Below are 27,003 nucleotides of genomic sequence, written 5' to 3'. Positions count from 1 at the left end.
GCTGGAGTGAGCAATGGAAAGGGTACGATAAATCAATAAGATTGAGTGATTAAAAGTAATTGCTGGACAAGAGGAAATGTAACCATGGTGTTCAGCTGAACAATCATTAGAATCTTCAATTAAAGATTGTGTGATATGTATTGATTTGCCTTGCTTCTCCCTTACTCTTTTTTATTTCAGCATCACTCTAAACCTTACACTTTGTCCCTCAGCTAGGTTTCTGAATAAAATAATAATAATAATAATAATCCTTGCATTGGCTATAGCGCTTTTCACGTCTTCTCGACATCTCAAAGCGCTTCACAGAACACACTGTAAAGTGAATTGACTGTATATTTGTGGGCGAAACGTGGCAGCCAATTGCACACAGCAGTGTCCCACAAACAGTCGCCAAAATAAACAATCTAACATTTTCTCTCACTGAAAAGATAATCTATCCTTCTCTTCTAGAAGTTGCACATTTGCAGCATCTACTGTTTTCATTCCATAACCTACTATCTCTTGAATTGGGAAAACGTTCAATTCTTGTTTTGAGAACAGTTGAATCTTCTAGTTTAGAAATGCACAATTACATTGTGCTGAGGACCAACTCTTCACAACAATGTCTTAACTGCATCTACGTGGCTTGGCTTAATGAATTGTTTAAATAGCATGAAGAGAATACACAGCTTAGCAATGGAGGAGAAGTTCTAGGCACAATTTTGTACACTTCTAATATACAGTATGACGCCAACAATGCTTTATAAAATCCTCGTATATGAATCAAGTTTGAAGTGCAGGTATTTGTGCTGAAGTCAGGCTTTTGAGTCCATTTGGGAAGGTAATTTTATTTGTGTGTTGACTTGCATCACTGCATTGTAAATGCGGGTGATGCAAATCAATTTCCATATGTGTGGGATGACACCCAATTCTATCTTTCTGCCTCCACCCTCAACTCCAGGACCACTGCTGTCCGACATCAAGTCCTGGGTGAGGGCAAATTTTCTACAGTTGAATGTGAACAAGACTGAGACCCTCCTGATAGGCTCATACCAGCAACTCTGCACCTCAGGCTCTGGCAGCATCAACTTCCATGGTTGCACACTACAACTCACCAAGCCAGTCAGGAACCCAGGTGTCTTGTTCGACTCTCAATTGTCTTTTCTTCCCCACATCCAAGCCTTCCCTCACCTCCATAACATCGCTCGACTCCGCCACTACCTCACCCCTCAGGTCACTGAAACTCTTGTTCATGCCTTCATCACCTCCAGGCTCGACAATGCAAACGCCCTGCTTGTCGGCCTTCCCAACTCCTCCCTCCACAGGCTGCAGATAATCCAGAACTCTGCAGCCCGTGTCCTCTCCCGCACCAAACTCTGTGACTCCATCTCCCCCATTCTCGCCCAAATCCATTGGCTCCCTGTCCTTCAGAGGATCCAGTTCAAGATCCTGGTCCTCACCTACAAAGCCCTCCATGGCCTCGCCCCACTCTACCTCTGCGACCTCCTAACCCCCTACCAACCCGCCCACTCCCTCCGCTCAGCTGGCTCTGGCCTGCTCCACATCCCCCGCCCCACCCCCTCCACCATTGGTGGGAGAGCCTTCAGCCACTCTGACCCCAACCTTTGGAATTCCATCCCCCAATCACTCCGCCTCAACCCCTCCTTAGCCTCCTTCAAGTTCCGCCTCAAAACCCTCTTCTTCGACTATGCCATTGGTCACCTCCCTTCCCCTTCCCTCCCTTCTCCCTACCTGACCCCAGCTCGGGACTGAAATGCTGTACACTCCAGCATTGGGTCTTCCTCCCGACATGAAAGGCGCTATACAAATGTAATCTTGTTGTTGTTGTTCTCCCCTCAAATATTATTGCTCTTAGAGAGGAAGGATCTTTAGACCCCCCTCTGAAAATGTTCTGAGTGACCATTTTAATATTATTAAAAGTTGTTCCAATTCCCAGCTCTTTATCAACGTTAAAGATTCCTGGCAGGGTGAAACCTTGGAAAAGTTTCCTTACTCTCCATGCCTGATAGTAATCACTCAAAAAAGAATTTAAAAAAATAATAAATTGGTAATTTCTATCCATGACTGTTTGTGGGACACTGCTAAGCATAATTGGCTGTGCATTTCGCCCACAAATATACAGTCAGTTCACTTTACAGTCTATTCTGTGAAGCGCTTTGAGATGTCTAGAAGGCGTGAAAAGCGTTAAATCAAATGCAAGGATTAATACTATTATTAAAACTAAACTGGTGTTTGCTGTTCATTACTAGAGAGCTATATATTCACTATTCAGGCGCTCACAGTCTGCACTGGAGCTGTGGCTCCAGTACAGCGTTGGTTGAAATCTTGTTGAAGTCAAGTAAGAAAGAGCTATGTTGTTATTTTATGTTTTGTTGATCATATCCCTGTCCATGTCTACAAATCAAAGATCTGCTACAAACCATCATTTGTCTGCCAAATTTTGTATTGCTACAAAGAGGACAAAAGATATTCTGCCCTCTGAAAGAGACAAGTTCTCAGCTCATACTGTGCCAAAATTCACATGAGGAATTGACACAGGTATGGAGACTTATTAAACATGCAGGACAAGTAGGCTACATCATGTGGAAGTCAGTATAGATCTGCCCAGCAGAGATGAGATTGTAACATCCATTCGCCCACAAAATATAGTCAATTCACTCTACACTATATTCTGTAAAGCGCTTTGAGACGTCTCAAAGACGTAATAAGGCACCATATCAATCAAGAATTATTATTATTAATCATTCACAAGATATTATTAGTTTTAAGAATTTTCTCAAAACATTCCTGATTACACTGAAATTTTCACGTGTGTGATTTCCTTCTCTGCATTCAATAAAAGAAACTCAAGTGTGACAATAGTTGTGGTTCATTTCCCTTGTCTCTCTGAAATCATTTCAAAATGTTTGCTCTGAGAGTGGGAGTGGTGGCCAGTACTAACATGATTCATCACATAGAATCGGGTTGATGCCTCTGATTTTCCACACACTGAATTCCCAATCCACAAGGAGGGAACAAAACCTATGCCAAGGCATTTGGGACCATTTCCATCTACACGGTCTGTGAAAGAACAGCATTTGCAAAGGGGTGGAAGTGGTGGGTGGCCCCAAGAGATCAAGAGAGTGTGGAAAAATGTTTTGTTTGATTGGGAAAACAAACTAAAATTGTTTGGTCCTGAATAAAGATTGGGTTTATGCAATTGCCTGAGGGCCCTGAACTGCTACTTATGTACAAAACCAAAGTAATGGAAGTGTCTCATACAACAAAGAAACATTGGCTGAAATACAAAGGACGAAATGGAATAACTTAGCTATGTGGTACAGTATTGAAAGCTTTCCAGAATAACATTGGCCTCGCTCATTAAAGTGATGGGTGACGATGCATGTATCAATGGAATTTCCTCATTATAAGCATATATTGTCAATGTGTCTTAAAATACTGGATTGTGAAGCATCATCTCCAGATGTTAGCCTGACTCATTCAGTCACATTCACACATCTGGATATGAAGGCCATGAGTTCATGCCCTTGACATTGCCACAGGTGCCATCTTTTAGATTTGTTTAACCAACTTGTCTGTTTAGATGGTTGCTAAAGATTCCATGGCTTTATTTAATAACAAAAGTGAGTTTTCCAAGTGTTGCGGTCAAAATATTTTCTTTCAGGCTATTTGTGACTTCATCTCTCGGTGGTTTGAAATCTTGCCAATGCTAAAAGCTGCCTAGCTTTCCTTTCAATGGCAGAACTGAGACCCACCTCCACACACCCGTGCTCTGCCACCTCATCACAGCCCCATCCTCTCACGCACCTCCACACACTTCCACCCTCCAACCCAGCTCCACACACCGCCACCTTCCTACCCACCTCCACACACCTCTAACCTCCCATCTACACACAGCCCCCACCTTCCCACCGCCACCCCACATACCCTCCCACACACACCTGCCACCCTCCCACCGCCACACTCCCCACTCTCCCACCCACCTACAACCTTTGTGTCGTACCTTAATGAAAAAGTTGAGGAAGTGCACTGAAAAAGTGCACATTAGGACCGAGAGTCAGTCAGTAAGAGAAGTAGAGTAAGCACCCACTCATCAAATATTACAGATGAGTCAGTGAGCTACGTCTGCCGCAGGTCTTTGTAGATCAATGAGTTCCTGTTGCAACCTGCACAGTGGAATGACACATCAATAGGTCTTTTGTGATGTTTCAATCTACATTGCCGTATCTAACCCTTCTGCATCAGTTTCTGATAAAATGATTTTCTAAAACTCTGAAGTAAATTCCAGTCAGGATGATACAAACTGACATCGAGCTGTTTACTTTCCAACCGTGGGATGATCCTGTGATTGCAGTTCCACAGAATACGTCCAGCGTCTAATCTGCTCATCTTGAGAAGTTATAATACTACAATAACAACAAAATTACATTTGTAAAGCACCTTTCACGTCGGGAGGATGTTCCAAAGCGAATAACAGTCTGTGTTTCGGACCCGAGCTGGGTGTAGGGATTGGGGAGGGTGGGAGGGAAGCAGGGTGATCAGAAGCACTGTTGAATTCTTTAGATGGGTCTTGAAGTAGGCAAGGGAGGGTGGCAAAGAGACTGTGGGATGGAGTTCCAGAGGTTGGGGGCAGAGTGGCTGAAGGCCCACCTGCCAATGGTAGGGCAGGCGAGGTGGGGGCATGAAGCAGGCCGGAGCCCACTGAGCGTAGGAAGTCGGCAAGATGTTAGGGCGTTAGGAGATTGCAGAGGTAGGAGGGAGCAAAGCCATGGAGGGCTTTGAAGGTGATCTTGAATTGTATCCTCTGTGTGATGGGAAGCCAATGGCATCGAGGGAGGATGGGGGTGATAGAGTCATGGAACCTGGTGTGGGAGAGGACATGGGCTGCAGTGTTCTGGATGATCTACAGCCTATGGAGGAAGGAGTTGGAGAGACCGACAAGCAAGGAATTTGCGTACTAAATGAAGCCTGGATTTTATGAATGTGTGTATAAGGGTTTTGGCGGCCTGCGGTGTGAAACAATGGCAGAGCCACCCAATGTTGTGGAGGTGGGGAAGGCAGAGCAGGTCACGGCATGTATGTGGGGTAGAAAGGATAGTTGAGGGTCAAACAAGACACCAAGGTTCCTGACTGACTTAGTAATGTGGAGTGTGCATCCATGGATGTTGATGCTGTCAGCGCCTGAGGTGAGGAGGCGCTGACGGGAGCCAATCAGGAGGGCCTCGGTCTTGTTGACATTCAACTATAGAAAGTTAACTCTCATCCAGGACTCGATGTCTGACAGACATTCTGTCAGGACAGCAGTGGTCCTGGAGTCAAGGGTGGAAGCAGAGAGATAGACATGGGTGTCATCCGCATATATGTGGAAGTTGACCCCATGTCTGCGGATGATGTCACCAAGAGGGAGCATATAGATATTGAAGAGGAGGGGACCAAGGACAGAGCCCTAAGGAATGCCGCATGAGATGGTGCGGGGACTAGAGGAGAAGCCGTTTGTGGAGATGAAGTGGAGGAGGTTAAGTTAAATAACAGCAGCCCTGTTGCAAGGCATGTCTATTTGTGTAACGGCATGAGGAGATAACATAGGTTACAGCAATATTTAAACATTAATTCTAACTATTGTGAAACTTTGTTGAACGCTTCCCGGAATTCCACTTTTTTTATGATTCAGTTCCAAACTTTTTTTGGCTAAATTTATGAGCGGAGGGAGTGTTAGGGTCACCCCATCAATCCACACTGTTGCTATTTGCAAAGTTGAACACTGTCAAACAAGCACTGCTCTTTATTTTAATCTAATATCTGAATTAAGTGTGGATCATATGGCAAAATACTGTAACAAACAAGGATTCTTCAACATGAACAAATTTTCTGACTGGATTATTTTAGGATTTATTTTTGCTACTGTACAAGTTATGCAGAATAACACCTTTCCAATTACAGTATGAACCTCTGATATGCATTCTATATGTAGAGGTCATTCAGAACTCTGCAGCTCGTGTACTGTCCCGCACCAGGCTTCGCGACCACATCACTCCCACCCCTCGCTCGCCTCCACTGGCTCCCCATCCCCCAGAGGATCGAATTCAAGATCCTCATCCTCACCTACAAGGCCATTCACGGCCTTGCTTCCTCCTACCTCTTCGACCTACTATCCCCCTACTTACCTTCCCATAACCTCCGTTCCTCTGGCTCCGGTCTGCTCCACATCCCCCGTCCCAACTGCCCTACCATCGGTGGCCGGGCCTTCAGCCGCTCAGTCCCTAGACTCTGGAACTCCATCCCCCGGTGCCTTCGCCTTGCTTCCTCCCTTTCCTCCTTCAAGGCCGGTCTCAAGACCTTTCTCTTCAGCCGTGCCATCAGCTCTCCTCTCGACTCTCTACCCCTCCTCGCTGCCTCCCTTCCCTCCCCTCACCCTGACCATTTCCCCCCTGCTCGGGTCCTGACCCAACTGTCCAGCGTCTTGGGACGTCCTCCCAACGTGAAAGGCACTCTATGAATGAAATCTTGTTGTTGTTGTTCTAAGTCAATTATATCAGCTGTTCAAAGTAAATTAACTGCCCATTTTAAGCAACTGTGCTTCAAAGAATTTTATTGCTGCCTTCGATCACTTTCAGGAAATGCATCAAGAACTCTGTAATATAATGCTAAAAAGTCTTGGGCTGTAGCTTTCTCTACAATAGCTGTAATTGGCTTTACGTGTATATGTGATCTTCAAAAGACTATTCCATTTTATTATTAATAATAAGAATCCTTGCATTAAATACAGTGCCTTTTCAGGTCATCAAAACCTCTCAAAGCACTTCAGAATTTACGGTAAAGTGCAGTGACTTTATTTTGTAGACAAACACAGCATTCAATTTCCACACTGCAATGTTCCACAAAACAGACATGAGGAATTGCCACAAAAGCATCCATAAAGTGAGTGACCAATTTTACCTGTGGGGTTCTTGGCCAAGACACTGTGAGAAACTCCCTTCTCTTTTTGAATTGGGCCATGGGATTTTCAACATACACCTGGACAGGGAGGCAGGAACTGAGTTTAACATCTCATTCGAAGAACAGCACCTCCAACAATACAGAATTTGAGTGTCAACTTATGTCCACTTTCTTCTTGTACATTTCCTCAAAGTCAGCAATATTTGCACTAATAGTTCTAAAAGCATTTGTCTCACACTGAAGTAACACTTCAAGCCATGGCCTGATCTCCAACACCTCACCTAAGTGGCACGTCTTTAAGTCTGAACCTAAAATGAGAATGGGCGATGTAAATCTGGGGGCAATCACTGACCAGCCTGATCCTATCCTTACCTGCCGCATCTCAAAATATAAGATTTAAACTTAGACTATTGGAATCTTCTTATATTCAATCTTAATTTTTCTCACCAGTTTTCAGCAGTTTCTTTTAACGTTCTTTTAAAAGCTTCAACTCTGCATTTAAGACTTTCAGAAATCTAGGACAGTTGTCATAAAGTTAAGACTATGGGGAATTTCCGACCTCAGAGAAGGATAATATTTTGGTTAGCTTCTCATATTTCTCCATAGCTGAACAGCCTGCACAATTTTTGCTCACGTATTAGCAATGGCCACTTGAATAAGGTACTAGAGATTCCAGCCACCCAACTATGCCTTAGGTCAAGTCAGTGCATCAAGGCAGGAAGAGGGAAAAGAAGAAAAAATGTACGCTATTATCGCGGGTCTCTTAATATGTTGCTGGATATTTTAGTCAGAGGCTGTAAATACTATAAAAGCTCTCAGCCAGCTAAAAGAATACACTTCGAGTCTGAACACAACTCATGTAACTCATGTTTATCACTGATTTTAAAATAATAATAATCTTTACATTTGATATAAAGCCTTTCACATCAGAGGATGCCCCAAAGTGCTTCACTGGATATAGTACAAAATATAGTGACTGTGTGTTTTGTGGGTGAATGTGACAGCCAATTTATCCACACCAATGTCCCACAAACAGCCATGAAGTGAATGACCAATTTAATCTGGGGGATTGTTGGCCAGGACACTGGGAGAAACTCCTGTCTCCTTTTGAATAATGCCTTGGGATCTTTATCTTGAACAGGCAGATGCTTGGTTTAACATCTCATGCGAAGCACAGAACTTCAATGCAGCGAAATCCTAGCACTGCACTGGAGTGATGATATTAATTCCAAGTCCTGATGTGGGGTTTGAAGCCACAACCTTCTGATTCAGAGGATTTGTACAGATGTTTTCATTCTATATGGATACTCACGAAGGTCTCTGATAATGGATAGTACCTCCCATGATACAAACGCTCCACCGCCATCATCCATCGCTCCACTCCCAACATCCCAGCTGTCTAAGTGACCACTAACCAACACAACCTGGAGACAAAAGGGTTTTGTTAGCAATGTAATAAACAAACAAAGTGAAGGCAATTTAATAAACAATCCAAAGTGACCACATTTTCTTAAATTAGATATTATTGTGTAACATGCAATGATTTCTAACATGATTCTTAAACAAGGAGTTTGAACCTGGCCTCCAGCCAGTAAGACACCTGCAAGGCCATCAACTACAATTTACGTTTAAATAGCATGTTTTACATTGAGAGAATGTCCGTTTGAGACTTCACACAACTCCACTTCGATAGTAGATTGTGCCAGAGCAGAACTCTCATGGCTCAGTGTGATGTATATCTGGTTTATTTATTATTATTAATAAAGTCGCTACATTGGGACTCGAAACTCTTCATCCAGACTGACACTCCAGTGCAGTGCTGAAAGTGCACTGGATTGTTAAATGTGCTGTCCTTCGAATTAGACGTTAAACTGAAGTTCAAGTGGATTTTAATGATCCCATGGCACTATTCGAAAAGAGAAGAAGTTTCCCTCAGTGTCCTTCAGATAAACATGGTTACTTATTCATGGCTGTTTATGAGGCAATGCTATGCATAAATTGGCTGCCATGTTCACCTACATCTACACAGTCACTACACTTTACAAGTGTTGTCTCTAAAGCTTTTTGATACCCTTCAACTTTCTAAGTGCCATATCAAATGCAAGGACTATTTTTACCAACACCTCTATTCTTTCATATTTCTTTAACAGTATTCTTTAACAGTTTCTTTAACAGTATTCACCTTTCCATCGCTCTCTGTACTACAATCTTGTAATAAGGCCTCTGAGTTCTGAGCTATTTCTGCCTCAACGGTGCTTGAAGCATCTATGCAGCTGACACTATCAGAGCACTGTGAGTGATATGATAATACCAGCTAAGAGATCAGTTTGCTTATATTTATCTAGATGTCACAGCTCTGCTGTCAGCATCTTTGCAGAAGTATAGACATAGCTATCTGTTTTCTACATGCTTGGATACCAGTTTTTCAGACTAACTAACTATTGTGCAGTGGGTCACAAGAATGCAGTAGTGTAGAAGTCCTTTGTTGGCACTTCTCAAAGACAAACTGACCTCAGCTGGAATGATTGGGAGAGATGTTATCTGGCATAAGAGGATTGGCATAGTTCCTAAAAGTACTTACATATGAATAGGAAGAACATAATGAAATGAATAGAATAGATAGGACCAAATGCACTGGGAGAAACTCTCCTCTTTTATAACAATTTCATGGTTTCTTTCATGTCCACTTGAAATGGTGACTGACCCTCGGTTTATCATCGAAAGCAAAGGCCGGCATCTCCAACAGTCAGGCGTCGCCTCTGAGTTTGAAGTTTTGAGCCTCACGTGGAGACTTGAAACTCACAGTTTAGCTTCACACCAGTACAGTTCTAGGGATGCGCTGCCTTGTTAGAAGTGCCATCTTTGAATGACACGTGAAACCAATTGTTCAGTGGATGTCTAAGATCAAATGACACTACTCGAAAAGAGAAGGCAGTTTCCTGTATCCTGGCCAACAATCCTCCAAATTCACTGACGCATTCGGCAAATGTTAGTCACAATAAAATCCTGTGAAGCGTTTTGAGACATCTTGATCACATGATATATCAAATGCAAGGATTATTATAATGCAGTGCTACCTCAGCACTGAACTTGATAGTCTGACACATGTAGAAAACAATCGCCATGATGAAGATTGTCCAAACCAGAACAAATTTTGAAGGGTAATGATTCCTTCAAAAAAAATAAGAAGAATTTGGTGACTCATGAAATCACACTACACACAATAACATGTGTATCTTACGCAGTGCTTTGAGATGTCAATGATGTGATAAGGTGCTATATCAAATTATTAATAATAATTATGTTCCGATATCTTAGCCAATGATCCTCCAAATGGATTGATCATTCATTGATGTCCGTGGGATGTTGTTATTGCAAAGGATTGTTGTTTTTGCCTACAATAAACAGTCACAACGCCTGATATTAAATGCCTATGAAAAGTTATAAGTCAAGTCAATTTGCAATAAAATTCAACCTCTTTCTTATCTGATCCTGTAACTTGAGGGGAAATGGGAGCGTGAGATTGGGTGTGGTAATTATCATCGTTTGAAGCCAGTATATGTAGCAATAATAATCTTTGCATTTGAGATAGCACTTTATCACATCAGGAGCACATCTGCAAGTACTTTAAAATGTAGTGATTGTGCATTTTGTAGGAAGAACAATATCTGGTGAACCAGACAATTAGAACTCGGGAACTCGATAGATATCTAAACAGCAGCAAATTGGAGCAGTTTGGAGAACGGGCAGGTAAATGGAACTAAAGGATTCCCCTTTAAAAAACCAGGACAGACACAATGGGCCAAATAGTCTTCTTCTGTGCTGTAGATTTTCATGGTATTGTGGTGAAGCAGGATTAAAAAGCTATTCCCGTAGCCAGGAATAAGGAAGCCCCCTCTCCCATAATACACACATTCCATGCATCCTAAAAAAAGATGCTGACATTTAATATTTAGCCAAAACCATTCTACCACAGTTGTGTGGGGAGGGGGCTAATCCTGCACCTGTTATTACAGACAGATTAAGTACGCATTTGTACTTTGTTTTTGTCCATGTGATAATTATTCCCCGACCTTCCACAAAACATTTATAAATGTTATGGCCAGTTACGAATGTGACTTTTTGTTTTCTCTCTACCCTGGACACACACTCACAACACAAACCAATACTATTGTCATGTTATAATTTTCTTGCCTCTCAACACCAGCTTTTATTTCCTATCTGATTTCATAAATCTCTGTCTGTCCTTGTGTAACAAAGAGCACAATTCTCACAATGAAGGTCTGGTACACTCAAGGACAGATCACAGAACTATTACAATTGCAATTTACAGTTATATAAAGACTGTTACCTTGAGAGGGCATCTCAAAGTTCTTCACACAGGGAGATAGGCAAAGGCATGGTCAAAGAAAAATGGGTCTTAATAATAATAATAATAAGTTTTGCATTTGATATGGCTCCTTATTATGCCTTCTTATTGTTGTTGATCCATTTCAAACCTCTTCACAGAATATATTGTAAAGGGATTGGCTGTGTATATTGTGGACGAAACCTCGCAGCCAATTGCACACAGCAGCGTCCCACAAACAGTCAGGGATTGAGTGACCACATTTTGTTTTAAGGCATGCTTTGAAGATGCGGATGGAGAAGTCTAGGATGGAGTTCCAGCACGCGCGGTCAGAATGTCTGAAAGCTCATCCACATATAGCAGGCTAGTGTTGTCAGGGAGTAACCAGGGCAGTACGGTTAGCGGAGGTCACAGAGGTAGTGAAGGGTGAGGCCTGGGGGCATAAGAAATCTGAGACACGAGATCTCACTCCAGTTTATTTGGATCAGGTCAGTGTTTACACTGCTCTACTTCAGTCATTTATTCTTCTGGCACATTTCAGCTCCTTCCTGGTGCTCATTGTTGTATAATGCTCAGTTGAAGAAGTATCATTCAGTCTTTGTTAGAATTAATCTAACCCATTAGAAACAATAGGATTGTTTGCAGTTTATAGCAAGCGGAGGCAGCTGCTCTCGGTTTTCAACAAATACATTTATCATCCTGAAACCAGTCAAAGCAAAACTTTGTTTGTTTCAAAAGAACAAATTCTCACAAAGGAGCTAAACGAAAGATCACAGATGCATAGATACCCTCACAGGAAGGAGGGGGAGAGGTCATGCAGTTATCAAATTTCCAGAAGAAACCCTCACTCATATTACAATAAACTCCTGATAATAATAAAAATAATAATAATACTTCTATTTGATATAGCGTCTTATCACGTCTTCGAGACGTCTCAAAGGGCTTTATATTGTAAAGTGATACTGAGCACAGCAGTGTCCACAAACAGTCGTAGATTGAGTGATCAAATTATTACTTAACATTTTTTTAAAGGGATTATTACCCCCGGAAAAGCGATCCGCCAATCGACTAACAACCAGGTTTCTGCTTATTGCTTGGTAAACAGAGGCATGTGGAGTAAGGAAATTTGCCTAACATTTCACCCTACCCGGGAATCAAACCCAGGTCCTCTCTCTTGTGAGGAGAGCGCTCTAACCACTAAGCTACAGGAATCCACAAAAACCCAACCATCATCAATACAAGAGCTTTGCTCAACACCCATTTTTACTGTGCTGCACATTGTCGATTAGACTCCTGGTCTGTCACTGCTGATCCTCTCTTCCTTAATAAATTTGCCTAGATTTCTCTTGAGTGAATAGAATCTATTTGCATGAGCAGTATCTGATAAGTTGACTGCATGTTGACTGACTCGGCTACTTTACCCAGTTCTCTGGAACTGTATTCCAAAATCCTTCCTCTTCGTCTCCTCCTCAGCTTTCAAAAGCAGTCTAAAATAGGATCTCTTCAATTGCACTTTCAGCCACCATCCCTAAACCCTCCCGTCTCCCTTCCAGCTCAAGCAAGCGCAGAGTCTTTGTAAAGTCCTTGATTTGTTCTCCCTATCATAATAATAATCCTTGTATTTGATATAGCGCTGTTCGCATCTTCTAGACGTTTCAAAGTGCTTCACAGAATATACTGTAAAGTGAATTGACTCTATATTTTGTGGGCAAAACCCTATGTAAAAGGTGCTATATTGGGACAAATTGTTGTTGTAACTACTAAAAGTTACATCTGGGTAGAATTTTGTGCTCATCATGATGCTTGAAGGAGCTATAACTTTAAAGTGTCAGCTTGCCTCAGTTAGATGGTAGAATTCTCGCCTCTGAGTCAGAAGGAGTCATGGATTCAAACCCCACATTGGGATTTTGAACTCACATAGTCTAGACTAATGTGGGGCAGTTGTTATTAATGCTGGAAACCGAAATGTTTCTTTATTCAGGAGATACTCTGTATCACAAGTTGGATAACATATTTAGCGTTACAGTTGCCTGGCTCAGTGGTTGCACTCTTGCCTGAGTCAGAAGGTTGTGGGTTTCAAGTCCCACATTGGGACTTGGAATCACATAGTCTAAGCTGACAGTCCAATGCAATAATAGGAGGTGTTGCATTGTCGGAGGTGCTGTCCTTTGGATGAAACGTTAAACTGAGGTCCCACCTAGCTTTAGAGATCCCATGGCACTATTTGAAACAAGGAGGGAGTTTCTCCCAGTGTCCTGGCCAACAACTCCCACAAAATACAATCACTTTATAATAATATAATAATAATTATGGTATATCCATTTTGAGATATCTCGATAATGTGATGAGGTACTATATCAAATGCAAGATTACTTATTTTTATTTATACAATCACAGCATGTTATAATATAGAAAGAGGCCACTTGGCCATCAAATCTGCTCTGTGTTTTTCTCCATATGAACCTTCTGTTTTCCTGCTCTCTCCTGATTCCCTTTAATATTCCTGTTATTCGATTGGAGGAATTCTGTGCTGTGAGCCTACACCCTTGAGGAAATGGGCTGCGTCTCTGATATTCATTTCAAATAAAAACGTTTACAGCAAACAGAGAAACGAGCCTTTCATTCCATCAGTCTGACTGGATTTGAGCCCAGATCACAAAGGTGGTCATAATGTCTAAATAACTGCTGTACGAGGTCCAAGGTTGTTTCATTTTAAATATTAACAAAATGAGCAACAAAATGAATTAAGCTGCATGAGAGATAGAGCAATGAAGAATTTATTTTTACTTTGGTACATACCAGTTGGACCGCACTTTTCTTTCCCAGTCCTTTGCATTCCTATCTTGCTATGTCAATGTTGTAAAATCCTCTGTATAGGTTTTCATAGTATGGAGCAATGGGAGTGCCACATATGCATCAATACAATTGTGAGACTATGAGAGCAACTCTTACACCAATCCGCCCACTGGACTTTACTATTTAAAGTTTTTTTTTAAAGAAAATAAAACCTTCAGGGCAACGTATGCCGCAACCCACTCTCCTACTTTCCTAATCCTGCTCTGTAACCGGCTGCTGAGAGTCACACACAAATCACGGGATGGCTCAGCTTTCAATCTTTTCTTCTTTGTAAGGAAAATAGTTCACCTTTAAATGCATAGTCACAACTTTAAAACGTTTTGAAGTTATATGCACAAGATCACTTGCAAGAATTATTATTTAGATTTCATTCTAGGGTCTTCCTTCCAAACCAATTATTATCACAAGGGAACGTTTTATTGAATGTTATTTTTTTTAACTGGAACCTGAACTCTGAAATGATTGAACATGCTCAGCAACGTATGTATAGTTCGGACAACTGGAACAACAATACCACCTAGCCTTTTTGTCTTAAATGTAAGACCATTTTGTCTTAAAATAAAATTTTGCGCAGAATTTTGGAAAATTCTTTAATACAGTCTTGACTCATAAGGCAGTTTTCCCATAGTTCTTAATCAGAAACGGCTTTCAAATTAATGTTAAATTAAGACTTTGCCACAATTCTGAACAATTTTACATTTTAAGACAAAATAGTTTGCATGCTAATACTGGGTGGAATCTCAGACCTATAGGGAATTGTCTGAAGAATTAAATTACCACAGCATAAAGTAATTGCTGATTTTTTTGGATACAGTAGTATAGTTTTTAAATTGAGACTAGCAATTTGCTTAATCATGGGAAAAGCAGATTTTAAGCTTCACTGTAAGACTTTTTGCCAAGATGAATAGCAATCCCATAAAGTCTTAATTAGAAACATATTATGTGAACATTTTGAAAGGATTGGACATAATCAAAATCTTAGACATAAATTCAGATTTTTAGGTAAATTGGGTATTTTCATTAGAGAGAGAGGGGTTATGATACAATCTGTGACATACATAATATGAAAATATTTGTAAATGTTATAAACTAATTGATGCTCTGAAAATCAAGCCAAAGAAAGTAGGAAGATGGGCAAAACTAACCCAGCAACTCTCTTGCACGTCATTACAGGAGCATGTTTAAATCATGGTGGATTTAATTTGTGAAATGTATCTAAATTAATCTATGATGGAATAAATATAGTGATTTCCTCCTCACCTTTTTTACTTTCAATCATTAAAATATGGTTCAAATCACTTGTGAAATTATTTGCGTTTTGATGGTATTTACTCCCCAGTAATGATACATCACCAGACACGTGGCACTTTGAGGGGTCCCCCTGATATGAAAGGCATTATACCAAATGTAAGGATTATTATTATGACATCAGGAAGTCATTCTTCTGTTCTCCCCTAGCTGCGTAATGCAAAAGCAAATGCAAGGATTATTTATCTTCTGGTGCAACTTGAATAATGGTGCATTCTTCTTTGCAACTGTCAGGAAGAATGTTCACAGTAGCAGCAGCAAATGTGGAAAAAGCCAAACCTATACAATCTGCAAAAGCTCTTCATGCTACTGTTATGGTGACAGCTGGCTCATTTTGTAGCACTCTCACCTCTGAGGCAGAAAGGCATGTGTTCCAGCCCCACCTTGGGTCTTTAAACACATAATCTAAGGCGACACTCCATTACAACGTGTGTGGAGGGTGGGCACTGCAATGTTGGCAGTAAATAAACAAAATAAAGGCAATAGAATAAGAGAACATAGGTTTAGAGTTGTAAAGGGCAATTTCAGGAGAGATACCAACAACATCAACAAATTAAACTTGCATAGCACCCTTCACATTGGAAAGACGTCCCAGAGCACTGGACAATCAGGGGTTTTGGGCCCAAGCTGGGAGTTGGGGTCTGAAGGGGAGGAGGGCAGTGGGGGGTGGGGATGTTAGGGTGGCCAAAGGCACGGTCGAAGAGGAAGGTCTTCAGAAACAACTTGAAGAGAGGGGCTGAGGCGGAGGGATTGTGGGATAGAGTTCCAGAGTGTAGGGGCAGAAATGCTGAATGCCCAACCACCAATGGTGGGGTGGAAGTGCGGGGGAACTTGAAGTAGGCCAGTGTTGACCAAACGGACGTATATGGCTGATATAGGGTTATGAGATTGGAAAGGTAGGGTGGAGCAAGATGATGGAGGGCCTTGAAGGTAAGAACAAGGGTTTTGTACTCGATTCTCTGAGAAATGGGGAGCCAGTGAAGCTGGGCAAGAATGGGGGTGATAGGTTCCCAGAGCCTGGTGGGGGAGAGGACATGAGCTACAGAGTTCTGAATAATCTGCAGCTTGTGGAGGAAGGAGTTGGGAAGTGCAGTGAGGAGGCAGTTGGCATAGTCAAATCGGGACATAATGATAGCATGGATCAGGGTCTCAGCGGCCTGTGGTGAGAGACAGTGGTGGAGGCGGGCAATGTTGCAGAGGTGTGGAAAGGCGGAACGGGTCATGGCACGAATGTGGGGTTTGAAGGATAGCTCAGGGTCGAAAAGGACACTGAGGTTTCGGATTGGTGAGGTGAAGAGTACAGCCATGCATGTGATAGTGTCAGTGGCTGAGGTGAGGAGGCGCTGCCGGGAGCCAAGCAGGAGGGCCTCTGTCTTGCCAACTAGGAAGTGTTTCTTTATTCAGAGGGTAATTAACAACTGGAACAGGTTGTCAGGAAAGGTGCTTGAGGCTAGAACATTGGACATCAAAAAGCAGCTTGATGCTGTAATGGGAGGAGCATGGGAGGATGAGATCAGATGGGATGACGGGCCTTTTTCATCTGAAATAATATTGTAATCATATGATCTTGTGAAGTTATGTTTACAAATAAAGTACAGAAATAGCTCTGGTCAAAGTGACAAATGACATTCTATCCATCTGCAACCAGGACTCCTTCTGCCTCCTTGTCCTCGTTGACCTCTCTGCTGCCCGACAATGTTGACCACTCTATCCTCATCCACTGCAGTTCAAGATCCTGGTCCTCACCTTCAAAGCCCTCCTTGGATTTGCTCCCCCTATCTCTGTGACCTCCTAACACCCTACCATCCTTCCCGCTCCCTCCACTAAGTGGGCTCCGGCCTGCTTCACGTTCCCGCCTCGCTCGCCCACCATTGGCATGCGGGCCTTCTGCCATCCTGCCTCCACTCTCTGGAACTCCATCCCGCAGTCCCTCCGCCTCACCCCCTCCCTTGCCTCCTTCAAGACCCATCTCAAGACCCTCCTCTTCAACTGTGCTTTCGATCACCCTGCTTCACCCCCTGCCCTCCACCCTCCCCAATCTCGACCCCCAGCTCAGGCCTGAAACACTGACTGTCCAGCACCTTGGGACATCCTCCCAACGTGAAAGGTGCTGTACAAATGTAATTTTGTTGTATATAAATGTAAAAGGCTCTATGTTTTAGAATTGTTAACATTCAGGCTTCTCTCTTCAGACTGCTAAAGGCTGCTACTGGCTTCTAAACCCCAAGCATGGATTCCACTAAACATTACTTTTGATTGATCTCATCTTCTCGCCTACTTTTTTAAACCTTTGTGGTCTCCTGCACTAGGAGCCTTACCTCATTTTCTGAATAAACACTATAATGAAGCTTGCTCACTTTTAGGAGTCCAGAATCTGATATGAAGACATTATTTATCAAAATGTTTCATGAATACAATTGAGACATGTTTATCCTTCATATTCGGTAAAGATATATTGATGTGGCATTAACTGATATGACAAATCGACCTTTATGGAAACAGGAATAGTTCACACAAGATCCCTGTTTTTCTTGCTAACCCCAAGTGATAGGCATTTGATGGATGCAATTTGATACCCACAGGCAGTCATACATAATGTGTCTCGACAGCAGAAGAGCCTCTTAAAAGTAAAACTGCTATAAAAAAAATTATGATTATCAAATTTTATCACCGTGGTTTCTCGCTGTGTGTTTTTTTACTGCTTAAAAGCAAGCACTTATCACATCGTTGGGGAATTTGTTTGCATATTTAATGATTCCAATAGAATTAACATGAATTAATGCCTTTGCTCCTGGGTCTTCAGCTTTGCCTTATTCCCGTTTCTTTTTTGATTCAAATAAAATGTACCTTTAATGTTTTCTCCGAGCTATCCTCCGCAAATGCAAGATGCATCTAAAAAGCTTATTTACTCTCTGGTAGTTTGCCATTCTTCGATGATTCAATATTTTAGAGATTTGACAACAAGTTGGATTTATATAGCACCCTCCGTGTTAAATAACATCTCAGAACATTAATTATAACACTTCTTAATGAGACATTTAACAAATGAAAGGCATTTATGAAATCTCACAAATAAAACATTAAAAATGAGTCCCCAATTGGGAAGTTTCAGACTTTATAATTGGGTCTAATTTTGCAGTTGTGTAAACCTTGTGCGCTCTTTCTTTCAAAGGATTTTTTTCTGCTGATCTGACTTCAAACTTACTGAAACCAAGGTCACAATGATTATCCTGAACCTATGGGCAAGCTTACTACTGCTTAATGTTTTTTTTACCTGGAGGCACAGATACCAGTAGCACACAAGTTAGCACAAGGCTCAATGTTGTTTATTTATACAATCCAATAGATGAATGAACCACCAACATAGATCATCTGTCCCTGTTGCTTCCATTTTAGTCCCAAGATTAAAGAATTACTGGCATGTAAAGCAAATATTCTTGAATATAAATAGACTGAGCCATAAAGACCTGGAGGGCTCCAAGGATGCTAAAGTTCTCATGATCTTAAGCCTTCAAATCTTGAAATTTAAGAATCTTAAATGGTACATTTAAGAATGTTAGAACATTTTTAAATTTGGTATTAATTTGGAAGCTATTATTGCAATTCTTAAAAAAAAACTTCTAAATTAAGACAGAATTTTTTTGACAGCGTCATTTTTGACAATGTTATTTTTATTATTCAATCCACAACTGTTTGTGGGACACTGCTGTACGCAATTGTCTGTCACATTTCGCCCACAAATATACAGTCAATTCACTTTTCAGTATATTCTGTAAAGTGCTTTGAGACATCCAGAAGACGTGAAAAGTGTTATATCAAATGCAAAGAGTATTATTATTATTTATTATTATTATTGTTATGATCTGCAATGCACTGCCTGAAAGGGTGGTGGAAGCAAATTCAATAGTAGTTTTCAAAAGGTAATTGGATATGTATTTGTAAAGGAAACATTTGCAGGGCTATGTGGTAAGAGCTGTGGAGTGGGACAAGTTGGATAGAGAGTTGGCATAGGCACGATGGGTCAAATGGCCACTATCTGTCCTGTAAGATTCTATGATTCTATGATAATGATCTTAAGACTATGATGATGAGAATTTCGGACCTCAGATTCCTTATCTGGTCTGTTGTGAGCTCAGCCGGGTTGGAGTGTGGGCATTACAACTGGTGCAATGAATATTAAGAATGATTGTCAGCATCTGTATCTGCTATAATGTTCACGGGCACAATGTGTTTTGGAAATATTTCAAATATGCGGCCCCAGTAGTTCCAGCAGGGAAATTACATCCCAACAACACTTCAAAGGCAAATGGTGAACTCCCATCCATCCAGCTGTATTCAATGCTCCTGAACTCTGCCTCCATCTATTTACATATGGGAACATCTGGCTTGAAGGACAGAAATTCCTCACAACTTGGACTTTATTTTCTATAAATTTCAAACTTCAAGTAGAATCTTCCAAATATTCACGTAAAAAAACACCAGAGAAGTGAGTTCTGTGAAGTGAACATTAAAAGTGACAAGAAACATTAAGTTATCCATATTACTTTATATGAGTTGTCTTAGCTAAGCTGTTTTTGTGGTGATGTTATAAACACCTGCAATCATTGCCCGGGTCAGTGTAGGAATATTTGAAATGCCACAAAACTGCAGGAGGCAAATTGGAGACTATCCCCCACATAACTGCACGATCACTCATGAGACAACCAAAGAAAATAAACACTTTCAGAGATTCTTCCGCCTTTGTATTTAATTCTGCTTCAGTGGTAATAAAATCAAACACATATGGTAAAAATTATTTTTATGATCATAGGCCCACAAAAGGCTATGGTCAAATTTCAAAAGTAGGATCCATGAAGAGAGGGAAAAAACACCCAAAATTAATTTTCACAAAACATACCTATGATAATCCATGTCTTTCAATACACAAATACTTTTGTCCAATTTTAGGTCTCACTTTACTGACTTTCCACCATACCCTTCTCAATGCCAGGAATTTCCTACTGCAATGTAGTGACCAGAATTATATACTTGCTGGGAGAGGGACACAAAACAATGCACTGAATAAGTTGACCATCACTTCCCAGCCAGGGCAAAACAACAACAACAACTTGGATATATATAGCGCCCCCCCCACGCCGGACGGTGTTTCAGAGCGCTTCACAGTAACGGATCCCGGGGCCGAGCCAGGGGGAGGGGGCAGAAGGTGACTAAAGGCGCGGTCGAAAAGAAAGGTCTTCAGCCGAGACCTGAAAATAGAAAGAGAGGGGGTGAGGTGAAGGGAGTGAGGAAGGGAGTTCCAGAGCCTTGGGGCATAGTGGCTGAAGGCACGGCCGCCAAGGGTGGAGCCGAGGACTCGGGGGACGAGGAGGAGGCCAGACCCAGAGGAACGAAGGCAACAGGCGTTGTTTTGAGGAGAGAGGAGGTCAGAGAGGTAGGGGGGTGCAGAGGAGTGGAGGGATTTGAATACAAGGGTGAGGATCTTGAAGGCGATCCTCTCTGGGACAGGCAGCCAGTGCAGTCTGTCGAGGACTGGGGTAATCGGGGAGCGGAGTTTGTTGCGGGTGAGAATGCGAACGGCAGAGTTTTGAATAATCTGGATTTTTTGGATGGTAGTGGATGGGAGGCAGGCGAGGAGGGCATTAGAATAGTCCAGCCGAGAGGTGACAAAGGGCAAGTTTCCTTACTCCATATGCTTGATAATAATCCCTCAAGAAAAAAACAATAACAGTTTGGTCACTCAATCCACAACTGTTTGTGGGACACTCCCATACGCAATTGGTGCCGTGGTTTGCCCACAAGTATACAGTCAATTCACTTTACATTATATTCTGTGAAGGGTTTTGAGATGTCTAGAAGACGTGCAAAGCGCTATATCAAATGCAAGGATTATTATTATTCATCATTTCTCATGTCTTACACTCAATGTCTCTGGATCTTAAGGCTTTTTTTGCTTTCTTTATTGTTTATGCATATTTTTAGCAAGCTATCCATTAACTCCCGAGATCTCTGCCCTGTCAGTCTCATAAATTTGCATTCCTCTACATTAATTAGCATTTGCCACTTGTCAGCTCAATTACAGTACAATGTAGTTTATATTTATATATCACATATAGCACCTTTCATGTTGAGAGGACCTTCGAATGTGCTTAACACTGCTGGCTGGGCACCCAACTTGGGGGTGGAATATGTTCCCAATATATTCAGATCCATTCTTTATAATGACACACACACAATTTGGTCTCACCAGCAAACATTTTTGTTCTGTCTCTAATTTGAAATCATTTATCTACAATGTTAATAACTGGATCCAATTTACAATATTCATAAATTGGGTTGATCGAAAGAATTGGAATATTTGGCTGATGAATTTCGCTATGAATTTCACAATCCGATATCTGGAGAGCAGAAGTCACAATTAAGGCAAATATCACAAATTAGGCACCAATAACATCCCATTGTTATCCTAATGTCTCTTATTATAAATTGCCATTACAGTTGTCCTTGGATATCACTCCCATTTCTAATGATTCCCTATAGGATGTCAATTTAATTAGCCGGGTCCTTACTATGTAATCCATCTGGTCTGAGCATCTCATCTCCTTTTTCTGGCCTCAGCCTGGAGTCACCTCTTTATTTATAATTCCTATCATTCTTTTAACTCTCCCTCAACTTGCCCCGGAAATTCCATCCCTTGTAAACTTTATGTAGACTTTGTATTTTGATCATTAAGTACAAACTGATTTCTATTTATTCACTTAATGTAGGACGGCTAATGAATGATGTATTGTGCATTAAACCACCATCCTGTTGACCACATCTCACATATAACTCCCAGGTGGCCCCTGTACCAGCACTTTGAATACCAATAGCTCGCCCAAGATTTTAAAGAATTTTTTTAATATTGATTCAGCAAACATTCCCATTGCATTCATTTCACACGTTCTACACACTATGTTAGATTCACTGGAGGCATTAGACTTTCAGGAAGCCGACTTGTGTTTATTCAGTTAATGTTATTATCCAGTCTGCACACGGTACATTAATTTCTGAATCCAAAGGGTTCCTGACAATCCTGCGTTCAGATATTGCTTTACATAGCAAGCCAGAGCCCAAAACAGGAACCAGAACCCACTTCATATTTTAGTTAAATATAATTGTCAGGGCAATATCCTTTAACCTATTCTGCACTTATTTTCTAACCCTTTATCTGCTTCACAGCAATGTAAACAGTCTCTGTGAGTAAGAGCTAATTTGCACTAGATATGCACCATTGGTAAACAGCTTCTCCTCCAGCCCCCGCACTGTCTCGTGTGGTGTTCCTCAGGGCTCGGTCCTTTCCTCTTCGATTTGTACATGCTTCCTCTTGGTGACGTAATCCACAGGCATGGGGTTAACTTCCACATGTACACGGATGACACCCAACTCTCTCTCTCTGCCTCCACCCTTGATTCCAGGACTACTAATCTCTTGACAGACTGTCTGGCAGACATCAAGTCCTGAGGAGAGCTAACTTTTTACAGTTGAATGTCAGCAAGACCGAGGCTCTCCTGATTGACTCCAACCAGCGTCTCCGCAACTCAGGCACTGGCAGCATCAGCATCAACGGATTCACACTCCACCTTAGCAAGTCAGTCAGGAACCTAGGCGCCTTGTTCGACCCTCAACTGAACTTTCTCCACCAATTTCGTGCCATGACCCACTCTGCCTTCACCCACCTCCGCAATATTGCTCGACTCTGCCTCTGCCTCACCCATCAGGCCGCAGAAACCCTCATTTATGCCTTCATTACATCGACTACGTAAAGGCTCGACTACGCGAAGTCCCTTCTTGTCGGCTTTCCCAACTGCAGATCATCCAGAACTCTACAGCTCATGTCCTCTCCCACACCAGGCTCCATGACCCCATCACAAACATCCTCACCCGGCTCCACTGGCTCCTCACCCCTCAGAGGATCAAGTTCAAAATCCTTGTCCTCAACTTCAAGGCTGTCCATGGCCTTGCCCCCTCCTACCTCTCAGATCTGCTAACCCTTTATGAACCTGTCCACTCCCTCCGCTCAGCAAGTTCCGGCCTGCTCCATGTCCCCCACCTGGCCCACCCATCATCGGCGGTCGGACCTTCAGCCTTTCTGCCCCACTCTCTGGAACTCCATCCCACATTTCCTTTGCCTCACTCCCTCCCTTGCCTCCTTCAAGGCACGTCTCAAGACACTCCTCTTCAATCATGCCTTCGGCCACCCTCCTACACTCTCTGCCCTCCACCCTCCCTGATCCCAACCCTCCCCGGGTCCTTATGACCCCTACTGTTCAGTGCCTTGGGACATCCTCCCGTCATGAAAGGCGTTTTACAAATGTAATTTTGTATTATATTTTGTATCGTATTATGACCTGTTGAAAAGCAAGAGCAATAATACCTGAAGTGCTCTGTTTAATTGCAGCCTTAGAATGAATGAGGTATACATCACCATATAGTCCCGCCTAGGCTTGGTAATGACAATAGATCACAGGTAGGGAAGAGAGATGGGGAAGGGAGAGGAGGGGACAGGAGATGGGGAAGGGGAGGGAGAAAGGAAGGAGGAGATACAGGAAATGAGAGGAGAGGAGGAGAAAATAGGCATGAGAGGGGAGGATAGAGGATGAGAGGGAGAAAAGAGAGAATTAGGGGATGAGAGGAGTGGGTTTCTGCCTTGATTAGACAATTATTATTTGGATTTGTGGAATTATGTTTGTTGTGTGAATTAATCTCACCCCTCACAGAGGCCACCTCTTAGTTAAACAGACCTGTCATCAGAGTTAGCTGATCTCAGCCAGAGCCGCAATGGGGTGTGCTACAGTTGGCCTCACTGATGCAAAGTGTGTGTGTTTGTGTGTGGAAGTGGATGTTGGGTGAAGACAGGCTCTGGTTCATCATGATGTTCTTTTTAAGAACCGCAGAAAAGCGGCTTCCAAAATTAAGATTTAATTCAAGAATTTTCTCCAATTTAAATTTCAAGACAACGTTGCTAAGTCTAAAAGTGCTGTGATTCGGGTGTTTAAAAAGACAAATGTATGAGAAGCAAAAACTATTCTTGTGCAGAGAGTTGCCCAGTGTGTTGACAGACACTGCCACTCCTGCTTTTCAAAGAAACCTGAGATGATAATGGGAGAAAATCACTTGTCAAGTTTAATGAAAATCCCCAAATCCCCAAATGAATTTTCTGTTCTTCAGGCAATGTGTCACTTCTAAACAGGTATTCAGATATGACATGAGGACCATTTCAAACATGCTCAACACTAAAGGGGGTCTTGTGTCTGTGAAAGGAAACCATCTGTGAAATTTAATTTACGTTTCTGACACATTTGTCATTTCTTAGTTATAGAAGAGCAATACCACTCATGTACATGGATAGGAACTATGGAAAGGGTCAGGTAGTGTAGTGGGTTTGCACATTTATGTTTCCTTTCTGTAGCCTTGACTTGAATCCAGCTCGGACTGATATTTGCTTACAAATACTCAGTTACTACACTTTAAAATAAATGTTGTGATGCACTTTTAGACATTTCAACATTAAATTATTATTATTAAAGGATTATTATTATTAAAATCTCCTCTCTGTCAAGGTTCTACGTGGAATAGTTTTGGTATTTTCAGACTACAGTGGCAGAGACAGTAAGCACAAAGCTACCCACAATTTGACATGATCTTCTCAAAGGAATTCTAATGCTTTTCCAATATCTTTCCAATTCTCCTTTATGAAGAACTTTACCTTTCTGTAAAATAAATCGTCGATCAAAGGTGCACATTGTGAACATTGGAAAGCCTCCCAATTTTCTGAGGGCCAACTGAATATAAATAATAACATGTTGTTAATACCACATGACCCGAAATTCTGAAAGGAATTTAATAATACAAAATAGACTAGTCTTTTAATCCCTTTAAATGGCAACGATTATACAATGCTATATTTTCCAGTGCTGGATATAGAGATGCTCACTGCACAATAGGTTGGACCTCAGATAAAATTAGACCACAGGCAATGGTGAAATGATTACATATTCAACCTTTGCATCATGGGACGGATGATAACACAGTACAACTGAAGACATGTCCTGTAAAGACACACAGTCTTCTGTCAAGTTTTTCCAGCTGTCGATCTATTCATTTATCTCTCCATTTTCCATTTCGTTATAATTGGTCAATGACCAATATCTTTTGGAGCTTAACATAAAAGGAAGCTTGTACCTATGCTTAATAAGACTTGGTTTTCTTTGCAAACAATCAAACTTTGCTCTTCCCTCTAAACTGCAAGATAAAGAAGCAAACATAAAAATGCCCTCTTCAGTCACTTTGATCACTTGGAAATAAGTCACTACTATCAACCAGTTAGGGGGAAAATCACTCACATAGTCAGAGTAGTAATGTTTTACTTGCTGTGCTTGAAAAAATGTTAAACCGGAAAACCTCAGAATAAATGGTTTGGTTGCAAGAAAAAGGCATCTCAGAACATGAAGTGCATCTTGTGCAGGGAACCCCCATGTATGTCACACCAACTTGCAAGAACTCTTCCAACCTAAGATCACCTCGGAGTAGAATTCAATCAGTCAATGTGACGTATATGACGTTCCCTGCACAAGGAGTAGCTTGAGTCCTGAGGTGATTTTCAGGTTTCCTGATTTGAGTGCTCTTCAAACCTGTTGAATAATAATAATAACAATCCTTGCATTTGATATAGCACTTTTCACGTCTTCTAGACGTCTCAAAGCGCTTCACAGAATATACTGTAAAGTGAATTGATTGTATATTTTGTGGGCGAATCGAACCCAGGTCTCTCACTTGCAAGGCGGGTGCTCTAACCACTGAGCTACAGGACTCCACATGTGACCTTGAAACTCTTCTTCCAAAAAAGAAATTGGGTCACAAGCAGATATTTGAATTTTGATTTAAAAAGATTCCCTCGATAGATCAGTGAGACTGTGCAGTGAGTAACCAATTTATGTAAACCACAAATTATTTCAGGTTCGAATTCTGGTCTGTGCAATTCTCAGTCAACTAAGTTGTCCTCAGGGCCCTGAGTTAAGGAAGGGAAAATTACCCAGGCCATACAACGAGCCATTCTGACACCCTTTCCTCACCTGACATTCAAACTTAAGTATGATTTCTTTATTCTCCCTCCTCCTCCACCCCTTAAAGAATCAGATACAGAGTCCTGCTGCCTTGGTAAATCTAAAAGTACTGTTGTGGATTTGTGTTTTGGGATATCCTCCCGAGCTGAAAGGTGCTAAATGAGTATAAATTGTACTGTATATTGTTTACTAGCTCATTTAATATCTTAGGCACTTCCATATCACCCGCAAAATACACAGTTATATCACTTTACAGTATATCCTGTAAAGCGATATACTCACTGATGTGATAAGGCACTACATCAAATGCAAGGATTAGTGTATTACTATATCAGCTTGCTTCTTAACACTTTCACCTCTTGATCAGAAGGCTGTGGGTTCAAGCCCCACATCAGTGACTGTAAGATCACAGTCCACACTAACACTCATTACAGTGCTGGGGAAGGGCTGCAT

General features: G+C 41.7%; 1 protein-coding gene across 5 annotated transcripts in view; it reads right to left on the bottom strand.

Moving 5' to 3' along the window:
• cpq (carboxypeptidase Q) overlaps positions 1-27,003 on the bottom strand; it is a 133,956-nt gene that overhangs the window by 58,326 nt on the left and 48,627 nt on the right. For all 5 annotated transcript variants that reach the window (XM_007887892.2, XM_042345221.1, XM_007887893.2 and 2 more), the window contains 1 exon segment: positions 8,249-8,360. In XM_007887892.2, coding sequence (XP_007886083.2) covers positions 8,249-8,360 — 112 coding nt within the window.

The sequence above is a fragment of the Callorhinchus milii genome, unplaced genomic scaffold, assembly GCF_018977255.1.
Source record: "Callorhinchus milii isolate IMCB2004 unplaced genomic scaffold, IMCB_Cmil_1.0 Scaffold2, whole genome shotgun sequence".
Taxonomy (NCBI): domain Eukaryota; kingdom Metazoa; phylum Chordata; class Chondrichthyes; order Chimaeriformes; family Callorhinchidae; genus Callorhinchus; species Callorhinchus milii.
Note: the sequence above shows the minus strand (reverse complement) of the source record. Positions and strands in the feature narration are given on the sequence as shown.